The 12,219-nt window shown below is 47.3% G+C and overlaps 1 protein-coding gene across 1 annotated transcript; it reads left to right on the top strand.

The window, feature by feature from the left end:
* Nucleotides 1–4,497: 4,497 nt before the first annotated feature.
* LOC103821606 (keratin, type I cytoskeletal 19-like) lies at nt 4,498–9,477 on the top strand. The gene is made up of 8 exons (XM_009096518.4): nt 4,498–5,159; nt 6,081–6,163; nt 6,503–6,659; nt 6,861–7,022; nt 7,460–7,585; nt 7,691–7,917; nt 8,214–8,359; nt 9,131–9,477. Exons 1-8 carry the CDS (start codon nt 4,590–4,592, stop codon nt 9,154–9,156), a joined length of 1,497 nt encoding a protein of 498 aa, XP_009094766.1. The 5' UTR covers nt 4,498–4,589; the 3' UTR covers nt 9,157–9,477.
* Nucleotides 9,478–12,219: the final 2,742 nt, after the last annotated feature.

The following is a 12,219-nucleotide window of genomic DNA, read 5'->3' as shown; positions in this document are numbered from 1 at the left end:
CATGGGAAATGGTGACAGCTGTGGAAACAGCACAGGAAGAGACAGGGAAGGGAAAATAAATGAAATGGGGAGGACACAGTGCATGGAACAGCAGAACAGGAGTGACCTGGGACCTGCACTGCACAGCAGCTCACGGGTTCTGCAGCTCATAGCAGCTCGTTCTGTCCTCTTGTAACATGCAAATCTTGCAAAGCAAGAACAAATGAGTAACTCCAAGACAGAGAGGCTTGGGCTGAAGGTACAGGGCAGAGAGAGGAACCCAAGGATACAAAGAGCAAGGGTGGATGCCCCTGAGAGAGGCAGGGGTGATAGCAGCACTCAGGCTGGTGAGCAGACAGTGAAATGCACTGTGTCAGCTCCAGCAGATGTGTCTGTGTTGTAAGAGAGCAGGAACATGGGAATTACACCACCATCAGGAAAAACCCCTGAGGAATTAACACACCAGAGTTTTAAGGGATCAGTGAAGAAATGGGAAGAAAACAAATAGTTTTGTAAATTGCTAATGCTGGAAATCAGCCACGAGTTCCAGACTGCGTGGCACAGACAATTATCTCTGATTACAGGCACAGTGCACTTGGAAAAGCAGGCCATATTCTGGTGTGATGCATAAACTGTAATTTCTCTACAAAAGTCTGTTTCATACAGTATGCAGACAGGTACAGAGTAACACCCACAGTAACTATTTGTGGGGTTTAGATTTTTGTCTATTGGCTATGTAACATTTGTAAAGAATTACAAGAGATGAGCAAACTGCTACTGTAACCCAACAGGAGATTTCTCAGTTCAGTACACTGAATAATATAATCTAAACTGCCACTATGAGCCACATATTGAAAGTGTATTGAAATTAATAGAGTTTTTAGCACAAGTATGATCTGAAGATAAAAGAAGACAGTCTGGGGAGTTCTGGCTGCCCTTCACCTTTGCCTGTCTGGCTCTGTTGCACCTCTGGACAAGTTCTGAGTGCAGGAAGCACCTGGACACTCCAGGTTGTCAGGCTATGACCTGATCCTGTGGCTCTGCAGCAGAGACAACAGGCTGAAGCCTTGGTTTCCCTCCTGTCCTGCACTATGCTCAGTTCTCCATGAAGAGTGGAATTGCTGCAGTTTCATCACCCATCACTATTCCCATATATCCTAAGAAATTCTCCAGCCTCTCCTCTGCTGTGATAACCTACAGTGCCACCAGAGATGCATCTGCTGGAGTCCTGACTGCACTGTCAGCACCTGGCAGGTTCTGGAAGGGTCTAATAGTCTTCATCAAGTGAATCAGGAGAGACTGAACTTTGGTAGGAAGAAACCTGGTTGTGTCCATCTCCATGTCCTGCAGAACTTTTCCTTCAGCACTGCAAATGCTCAGAGTCTGCAGATGTGAACACTCAGCAAGAAAGAAGCTGAAACAGTCGGTCTCCAAGGTGTATTTAAGCCCGTGCTGTTACCAAACACACTGTGGTAATTATTTCAGTTGCCTTACAGGATTTGGCTAAACATGGTGGTATAAACCAATGAGTCACTAGCCAGGAAAAAGTCGTGGTCTGCATTTGAAAGATGGGAGTATGGGGCCTGGAGCCGGCTCAGTATCACATCAAAGAGTTTAATAAGTGATGCCTAATGGCCATTATGCAAATTATTAATGGTAATTACAAGTGACAAGATAAAATCATATTCCAGTGTGGTTGCACAAACATCACTGAGGCAATGCTTATGAAAGCAAAGTTCTGTTGAACCAGACACACCTTTCTTGTAGTTGACACAAGAAAACATTATCAGTTTTGATAAGCAAAGCGAGGTGAGCGTGTGGAGCCGGGCTGGGCACAGCGACAGCCACAGCTCCCACAGGACCAGACTGTCCTGCCCACAGCACCCCTTGGGAATGTGGCATCCTTCTGCCTCCTCCATGCCTGGGCACCAATATTCACCCTTATCCCCTCTTTCACTTCTCATCCATCAAGCAAACAAGACTCAGCAGCACTGGCACTGATGTTGTGTGCGACCACTGCTGATTGTCCTGGCCGAGGGCCTCTTGTGGCTTCCTGCACCTGAAACCAATTGTTCCCTCCAGTCCTACACTGAGCTGGTAAATCCTTTAGGGACACGTTTATGTCTTAGACACACACAGTCCCTTCCCTGTGTTCTGCCCCAAGGCTGTGTCCCAAGGCTACAGGAATACAGTAATAACAAAAGTGGAGGTAAAGAAATCAGTTTAGTGGGGGGAAAAGCCAGCACTGAGGGAACACAGCCTGTGCCTGTCTTGGTGCTGAGCCCTGGAGCCCTGACACAGTCATGAGGACAGAGACAACACCACAGTTTGTTTTTAAGATACAACCAGGTTAGCCTGGGATCAGCTTCTGGGTGCATTTGCTGTATCAAACACATGTTCCATGCCCCAGTGAAATTGGCAGGAGCCCAGAAAAACTCCAAAGAATGCAATTGCATTCTTGAGAAGAATTGTATGGTCATGTCTAATCTTCACTGGTAAATTGGGATTTGAGAGTCTGTGGACCATTCCACCAAGACATGAGTGAAAGGTTGTACAGTGCTGCTGCTGCTTGTTTTGTGGAGCAAGACCTGTTCCTTCCTCCCATCAGAGAACTGCTGAAGGAAGCAGCGGTGGGTGCTCCATGCCCATCTGTAGAGAAATGCCCACCATCTGCAGTGTCTCCTCCTGAACCCAACACTCTGCAAGGGTAAGAAAGGCACCCCCAGCCCCATCTCTGCAGGTTGCTCTTGGTTAACTCCTGAAAACCTCCCCAGCAGAAGCGAAGCTCCAAGCAAGCATTATATTAATTTCTCTTGGCTCCAACAGCCACACCCTGTCTTCAATTATATTCCTCAAAATGACGGATGAAAGCCAGATTTGCTCCCTCTCCTCCTTTTTGTTCATGATTTTCCCGACTGTGAGTCTAGGCTGTGTGGGGAGCACAGGGGCTGTGTCTTGGGGGAGGATGGACTTGTATTTCAGGCACTGCAGTCTCAGCGAGGAATCCAAGCTCCGACAGACTTCAGCTCTGTCCTTAAGCAAGTTATTTCCCTGCACCATATGAATAATGAATATTCCTGGATGCCGCCAGCCTTGGGTAGGCGGCTTTTTATCATTTTTGATCTAAGTAAAGAAATAAATTATCCCACTGGAGAGTGGAAGGCTTTAACTCATGCTGGTGTGAAGACGATCCTATCTAAATGCGCTCGGGGACACTCTCCTACCATGGTAACAGCAATCACCAACTTCCCACCAGTAAAAGTGGCTGAGGGTGCGAGCGTTGGTTTTCTCTGCTCTTCCTCCCAGAGGTGACGCTGCTCTCAGAGCTCCTTCAGTGTCACCCTCACTGCCAACAGGGATCTATCACAACTGCTCCTGTACATATGGGCATCCTCCAGTCAAAGGCTGCTTTGTGAGTAAGAGCTGAGTGGAAATTCCATGCTGAAGGGAACAGAAGCTGTCGTCCCCTGGAGAGCGGAATATCCTCTCATTACAGAGATGGCTGGAGAAGGACACTGGCACTGGTGGAGCCAGTTCTCTGAATTCTCCCTTGGCTGTTCCTTGCCTGGTTGGGAGGTTGTGCTCCTCTGACCAGCCAAGCTGTGCTGATGCCTGCTACTGCTTGGAAAACCTCCATAAGAAATGCAGAAAGCTTTTCTCCTTCTTATTTGGTGTGCAGCACAATCTCTGTAATGGCAATCTTCGTATCCAGGGATCTGGTTATATCCCCTGTGGATCCTCCCTTTCCTGTCATCTCTGTCTTTATCTACCATCACCACAAACTGAGAAAGCATGGACAGCAATTAAAGCAATTGAAAAATAACTTCAGCAAGGTCCTTCATGCAGTTGACATCAACCCTTGTGTCACTCATGCACAGGGGACACTGAGCAGGCCTGAGCTTTGCAGTGTGAGCAACTTGACTTCTTGTGTTCAAATAACTAAAGACATTTAAGCCATAAACAGGGAACTAAATCCATGGGGGATTTACCTCAGTGATTTTGGAAATCTCTCAATAGAGCAGGTATTAGAGCTGTGCCAGGTGACCAATAGCCACACCACAGTGTCCCTGGTCTGTTCTCTACTACAGTCACAACCGTTCACACTTTTCAGAAGTGAGAAATTCTATTATTTTTCCATTTTTTGTTTCACAAGCTCTACCATAGCATGTGATATAAAAATGCTTATTGGACTAAGAATAAATACAAATTAATAAAAGATAAAAGGCACTTTGATGTTATAAATACCAATGGCTCTTCTTTGTACATAATCTAGGGCAACTTTTTTTCTTGACTTGTTGCAAAGTTTGCATCATACAAAAAGCTGATGACTCATAAAACACTATTTTACTTTTTGGAATAAGCTGCTGACATGTAAAGTATCTTCCTTGTGAACTGGGATTTCTAGAGGGAAACTGCCTATGGGCTATTTAATCTTGGCATAAACAGCCAGACTAGCCAGCCCCGTGGGAAGAAGAAACACCCCACAGGTGACACCCCCTTTGGAAGGTATAAATGGAGACCTGCAGCAGCCGCCAGCCTGCAGTCAGACTCAGTATCACGCTCTGCATCTTGCTTTGGGCTGTGGGTTGGTGCTGCAGCTGGGCCTCGCCATGAGCTGTAGTGTTAAGCAGACAACTGGCTCTCTCAGGGGCAGGACCAGCGGTGGCAGCTGTGTGATCGGTGGTGGCGGTGGTGGCACAGCGCGGATCTCCTCGGTCTCCTCTGGAAGATACACGACCTGCGGGATAGGCGGGAGCCGAGGCTTTTCTGGGAGAAGCTACTGTGGTGGTGTGAATTATGGAGGAGGACTGAGCACCGGCAGCTTGGTCGGTGGAAATTATGGAGGTGGCTTAGGAGCCACTGTCCTCGGAGGATGTCCAGGCATGGGGTTCAGTGGTGGCAGTGCTCGCTTTGGCGGTGGCATGGGAGGTGGCATGGGGATGGGTCTTGGTGGAGGTGGTTTTGCTGGTGATGGCATTCTTCTTTCTGGTGACGAGAAGGTCACCATGCAAAATCTGAATGACCGCCTGGCTTCTTACCTGGACAAGGTGAGGTGCCTGGAACAAGAGAATGCTGACCTGGAGTGCAGGATCAGGGAGTGGTATGCCAAGCAGGGCCCTTTTTGTGAGCCACGGGACTACAGCTGCTATTACAAAGAGATAGAAGATCTTCAGAACCAGGTAACACCTCTCCCAGCTTTCTCCCTTGCAAGGCTCTCTCTGGTGCTGGTTCATAACTCACTCCATTATCAGGAGTAACAAATCATTGTTGCAAAATGCCTTTTGCAAACAGCTATTACAAGTCCAGAGCTCAGAGATAAAACTGGAGAGTTTGGGCTATCTCTGTTGCTGTTATTCATCAGACCATTCCCATTCATCATTGAAAGGGAAAATGTTACTTCATGGAATGCATCTGGATGGGCTCAGTAGTCTTTTTGAATTTAGTTTGTGCCAAGGTGGTCAAATAGATTGATGGCAAGAAAAGAACTAAAAGATAAATAAATAATGGATCACATTAGTTTGCCTGAATTTATGTTATTGTCATCAGTCTTGCAGAATTTCAGTTAAACTTTATTTCCTTTTCCTTATTAATTCACTCGTTCCTGTAGAAGTGGGAAATATACGACATCTAATTAAAACTAAGAAAAAAGAGAACATTGCCATAACACATTTAGAATGGGCAATTTAAAATTCAAAACCTTTGCAAAGTGTTTGTCAAAGATTTAAGATGTCAATGCACAAAAAATTAAAAGAATCCAGGAAAGAGACTGAATAAGAAAGGCTCATCATTAATTCTTGAAATAAAAACTTTAAATCTCATAAGATTTAGATTTAAGAGGCTGAGGTGGATTGTAGCAGGTGCTGGACAGTAACTACACCTCCTGGACTCTCTGCACCTGAACCATTAATTTTACCATTTTAATGATTTCACTGCCCTTCCCTGAACATCCCTGTGAGTGCTGCACCCCTCAAGTCCCCATCCCTAATACCCAGGATTTAAAAAAACACAGGGGGAGAAAGAGGGTGTGGTTGCACCAGGCAATGGGTGCCTTGAGCCCAGGGACATGGAGCAGAGACCAGGAACAAATGTTCTTTTTCCAGATTGTCTGTGCAACCATAGACAACAACAAGATCATTCTGAACATCGATAACAGCAGGATGACAGCTGATGACTTCCGAGTGAAGTGAGTACCTGGGGCTGTCCCCTCCTGTCACCACCCTCAGGGCTCTCAGCTGCTCTCCTGTCACCCAGGACAGGCTGGAGGCTGTTCAGAAGAATTCTCTCATTCATTGTCTAATTAGGGGCAGTTCCAGGAGGGGGAGTTTGGGATGCCAAGCTGGTTTAGAGATTAAAGGAAGCAGAAGGAATCTGAAGACTGGGAGCAGTGAGGGTTCAGCCACGCTGCTGTTCCAGCACATACCATCTTTCAGAGGGGAAAGTTTTGGTTTTTCCTGTCAGAGCTCAGAAGTGCTGGTGGTGTCAGACACTGAGTGCTCTTTCTTGCTTGCTTCCTCCCTGGCAGGTACGAGACGGAGCTGGCCCTGCGCCAGAGCGTGGAGGCCGACATCAACGGGCTGCGCCAGGTGCTGGACCAGCTGACGCTGTGCAGGTCTGACCTGGAGGCACAGCTGGAGTCGCTGCGGGAGGAGCTCTGCTGCCTGAAGAAGAATCATGAGGAGGTAGGCCCTGCCCTCTCCTGTACAAAGCACTCATCCCTGTGGGATCCATCACCCTGGGGTGCTGCTGCAGAGGTCAGTGGTTGATGGAGACCATTGTGTGACCCAGGAGCTGTGAAGGTCCATCAGAGAGGGACTCTGAACTTGGCTCCCTCAGTTCTTTCTTTTGTTTTAAACCTGACCTGATCTGGATGGTGTTTGCAGGAAATGTGCTGTCTGAGGAAGCAATCGACTGGAGATGTGAGCGTGGAGGTCAATGCCTGCCCTGGCCCAGACCTGAGGAAGATCCTGGAGGAGATGAGGTGCCAGTATGAGACGCTGATTGAACGCAACCGCAAAGAAGTTGAGGATTGGTACGAGTGCAAGGTGAGTAAATAATTCCCACAGCTCTGACTTTCCCTGGCTAACTCCCAAGCAATCATCCCACAGGGATTTGTTTCATGTAAAAACCACACAAAAGACTGTAAGAACATTTAGCATTTGTTGACACTGACCAAGTGACATAAGGGAGGGACACTGCCCCCCTGTGTCCTTGTCATGGGCTGAAGGAAGTGCTGCATGTTGGTGGGACTTGAGGTATGAATTCTCTACAAAGCAGTAAGTGGTGAGAAGAACTGGAAGCAGCACTATTAGAAGAACAAGAGGAATGACCAGCCAGGTTTACACTACCATTAGCATGAGAGTTTTCACCCAAACCTTTCTCATTTCATGTCTTTGCTAACTTCTTTGCTCTTTCCTTAATTCTTGATCCAACTTATACTGCACATTCCCTAAAGCTCTTTATCCTGGATTGGTGATTTCAGATTGAGGAGGTGAATCGGGAGGTTATTACAAGTGGTCAGGAGGTAGAGACGTGCAACAACCAAGTGACTGAACTGAGACGCCAATTGCAAGCCCTGGAAATCGATCTCCAAGCTCAGCTCAGCCAGGTGGGTGATGAGCTGGTGCAAACCTAATCCATCTCACAGAACTCATAGCTAAAATGCAGTGTTTCTCCTGCCTGTATTTGTCTTATGTCCCATGTCACTCCTCAGAGGGACAATCTGGAGTCCTCACTGGCGGAGACAGAGTGTCGCTACAACAACCACCTTGGTGAGCTGCAGAGCCAGATCACTTGCGTGGAGCAGCAGCTGGCTGACCTGCGGGCAGAGATGGAGTGCCAGAACCAAGAGTACAAGATCCTGCTGGACGTCAAGTGCCGCCTAGAGCAGGAGATCCACACATACCGCTGCCTGCTGGAGGGCGGCCAGCAGGACCTTATGTAAGTGGGCTTGAGACACACCAAAAAAATACAATAAAATACCTGTGTAATGGTTATTTCAACATAAGAGCAAAGTGAAGGACCTGCTGAGCTCATTCTCCCTTACTGACCTATTTAGCCTGCCTGGTGTCAGGGTGGTGATCTTCCTCTCCTGTGCTATTGGTGCCACAAAGAGAATTGCAACATTTTTCTGCTGAAAATTGAAGGAGACTGAGAGCAGCAGGGATGCTGACAATCTGTAACTCCAGCTTATCTGTCATTTCCATCACTAAAATGTTATTCTCCTGTCTCCTCAGTCAGCAAGGAGGAATTGGTCAGTCTTCAAGTCTAGGAGGAGGAGTTGCAAGAAGCAGTGGGATAGGAGGAGGAGGCATCATTAGGACAAGCCACACTTACACTTCGTCTGCCCAGATCCCATCCTGTGCAGCTGCGGAGATCCAAGGTAAGAACTGTTCCACTCTAAACATTTCCAGTCTTCTCTGCTCTAATGCAACACTGATGGGCTGGAAGACAGATCCTTCCCACGTAGCTTACAGGTGCTACTTGAAAGTTTTATTGTGGGGCCCCTGGGAAATACAGGACAGGAGCCACAGAGGAGTGGCTGAGAGGAGAGCTTTTGGGAGCTGGGACTCTGTCAGGATGCATGAGAATTGCCAGAGGGAAGAGGGATAGAAGGGAGAAGGACAGAGCCAGCAGGCAGGCAAGCCATGGAGAACATGGAGAAAGGACTGACGTGAAATGTGGGATAAAGGAAAGAGGAGGAGAAAGAAAGGTACTCAGAAATCAGGTGGGCAAAAAAATGGGCAGGAATCATGGGAATACTGGCAGGTAACTACTAGCCCTAATTCAAAGCAAAACTTCCAGCCAAACTGAAAAGGAAAGAATGAAGTATAGTGACAGTTGGGTCAGGAGAATGATGTGAGCAGGGGCGTTGATCTAGCATGGACCCCAATGCCATTCCCTCATCCAGATCACTGCTGGAGAAGTGTCTGCAGCTTCCACCTTTTGGCATTTTGATGCAGCCAGTGCTGCAGCCAGTGACAGATCCATCTGCCAGGCTGGCAGGAGCCATAAGATCTTCCCAGGAAGGGGCAGTATTTATCTGAAATTCTAATTGAATTGGCTTGTGAAACAATCACGTGTAGAGAATGACAGTGTGGGAAAGAATCTATTTTTGCTATAAACACAGTAATGTTTCCTTTGATCTCTCCAGTGCCTTGCCGAAGGATTTGTGATTAAGCAGAGAAACGAGAATATCCAACAAGAGAAGCCTGAAGCAGAGCTACAGATGAAGAGAGAGAATATTTAGTGCATATGTCTGCAGCGAGCACAGAGCGTGCTCGTCTGTTGCTCAGCCATGCTAAGCAATGTGTCAGAGGAATGAGCAGAGCATTGAGCCACATTCTGCTTTATTTTGCTATTTGCTTTTCAGTCTGTGTTGCTGTGTGTGGCCCAGCACCAAAATTATTGCTGTAGTCAGCCAGGGCTATGATCACTTATGTATCTGCTGGTGAAAAATGTCTCTAATAAAACTTTGCTTCTGCCTAATGCAATCAAGAACCTGTGTCTGAAACTGAGTTCCTTTTAAACACCAGGTGCTGATCCATGAGCAAGGGGCACCTAAACTGGTCAGGATCATCCTGCACTGGGGACAAAGCTGCTTTGCCAGCAGGAGAGAGTGGCCTTGCTGACCTGGCAGGTCTTGTCCAGCTCCTCCTGTTGTCACAGCTTGAGACAGATGTTGCCCATTCCTGTGTGACACCTGCCCTGACCCCCATGGACAGGCAGGTCAGGCAGAGGCCTGTGTCCTTCCCACACAGCATTGGGCTGAAACACAGTTTTTAGAAAGATTTTGAAAGTCAGTGATGGAACATCCAGAGACAGTTTGCCTTGGTCCCAGTCTAGTGCTGACAGATCTGGGCTGAGCACTCTCATGCTCCATCTCCCAGCCAGGGACTGTTGAGGATGAAATCTTGGTCTCCACAACTGATTCAATTTCTGCTGACATGGCTTTTTTTCAAACCTATCCCTTTCATTCTATGGGAATCTTCACACTGGGAAAAGACTGCGGGCAAAAGGTTTATCTCCTCTCTTTTCACACAGTGACTGAGTCATTTACTGGTCATCCTCTGATTGCCAAGAGTTTCAACCTGAACATCAAGAATGTTTGAAAGATCATCTTTGCGTTAAGCACACCTTGTTTGGAAAGCTGCAGAGGGCAGGGTGGGAACTGAAAAAGTGCAGCTAATCAGAGAATAGAATTGAGAAAAAAGCCAGGTAAGGCCTTTGGACACCCAGACCAGGCAGGTCAGTTTTCCCTGGCCTTGACCAGTAGCTGGTGCTGAGCTGGTTTTGTCCTGGCCCTGACCTGCCAGAGCAGCCGTGGGCCACGGTGAGCTGGCAGAGTCACTCTGAGTTTGGAGAACTGGCAGTTCAAAGTATTTTGAGGGTGTTTTGAGGATTAAATTGTTGATCCAGAAAGCCAAGCAGTGGTTGGTTTTGGTAGTGGTGTGGCTGTTACAGAGTCACATTCACCTGTGAGATGACCCAGTTAAGCAAAACTCCTGGTTATTCTTTTTCCATCAAAGGCTGGAGTTATGGAACAGCCAGACTCAGGACACGAGGAGAGCAGGTACAAAGACAAAACCACTTCAGGACTGGACATACAGTATAGTCTGGAACACTTTTGTATTGCCAGTTCTTTTATAAAGACACCAACTTCTCTGATGAAACAGAAATAGACTTAACATGGGAGCAAGTGCCTGAAGAAGTTCAACCACTAATGTCTCAGGGAGCAGGTGAAAGGTGCCCTTCTCCTTGTGAGAGGCCACAGAGAGAAGATGTCTCAGTGATATTTCTTTATTTAATCTACCAGACACTAATAGTATCCATGGGCAAGACAAGATAATACAGCACTGGAACATCTGCAATGACTCAGAGGAGTGGCCAAAGGTAGAAGTTTTTAAACTAAGACTAAATTAAACTTTATTTAAAGTTCAGTTCCAGCCCTGCATGAAGTCCCAGACTTTATGCAGAATTCTTTCAATTGACATGTATGACCAGTGCTTCACAAGAGATCAAAAGAGATACAAATTGTGGCTATAATGGCAAATTTCCTGATGTTGGACTCCAGTGGGTATCCCTGTTGTTCTCAGAGCTCTGGCTGCCAAGTTGAAAAGCAAATCTTTCCCTTTCCATTCCCATTGTCTCCTCCTGCCTTGTTCAGTGCAAAGACAGACAGCGAGATAACCCACTGCTGCACTTTTTGGCCTCAATCCTTCCCAATCTGAGTCCTCACACTCTTGTTTCTAGAAATACAAAGACACTGCATTGAGACCCTTCCAGTTTCCAGCCTTCTGGAAACTCTTGGCTACCTATGGTATGTAAAAGCTTCCCAGTCTCTCCTGGCAGCCCCAGCTGATTCCCACCAGCTGTGGGCTGGTTCCTCCTCTTGCGAACTGCTACTGACATCTAGCTGCTCCTCCAGATTCCCTGGGCTCATATCAAAGACCTTCCCACCCTTTCCACCACATCCAGCAGGTCCAAAGCATGAACTTTCATAAAGGAGCTGTCCTGAATTCCTGAGAGGTGAAAGAGAACTAATGACACAGCCAGAAAGAGACTCTAATAATCCAGAAATTATGAATATGCCTCTGGAAAGCCCCTGGGGGATACAGCCTCAGCTCCAGGGACGCTGTGATGTTGTTTGTGGACCTACAAGTTGGGTTGAGTCTGGAAGGCAGCTCAGGATAGGCAGGTTGTGATTAACAGTTCCCCAGTAGAAAACACCCTGGAAACACTTCATTTATTAAAGAGCTGAAAATTATGGAGCTGCAAACGTTGGAAGCTACATTTCCATAAGATTTCCCTATTTCTTTGTGCTGATGAGACAGACCCAGGAAGCTCATGAGTTCAAATAACTGAATGAAAACATGAGGGAAAGCTTAATTTAATTTTTTAAGGTCTAGGAACAATTACTTAGTTTTGTCTTAGTTTACCTAGTGCCCTCATTTCCTGGAGACAAACAGGAAAGATAACAAGACATAGGGAAGGATAGGGAAGGGTGTGCAGGAGAAGCTCTGGGCAGAGGGGGTTGCTGCAGGCACCCAGAGCTGCGAGGGGCAGAGGGGACCGAGGTGTCTGGGAGGAGCAGGAGCGTCCCCAGCCTGCAGACACCCTCCACTCCCACAGAGCACAAGTCATCCCGTGTTTCTGCCTGCGCTACACTGATGTGCCCGGGTGATAACTGCGGGGCTGGGGAAGGAATGTGTGCTCACTCAGGAGATGCTGGCTGCACGCAGC

Source organism: Serinus canaria, chromosome 27, assembly GCF_022539315.1.
Source record: "Serinus canaria isolate serCan28SL12 chromosome 27, serCan2020, whole genome shotgun sequence".
Lineage (NCBI taxonomy): Eukaryota > Metazoa > Chordata > Aves > Passeriformes > Fringillidae > Serinus > Serinus canaria.
Note: the sequence above shows the minus strand (reverse complement) of the source record. Positions and strands in the feature narration are given on the sequence as shown.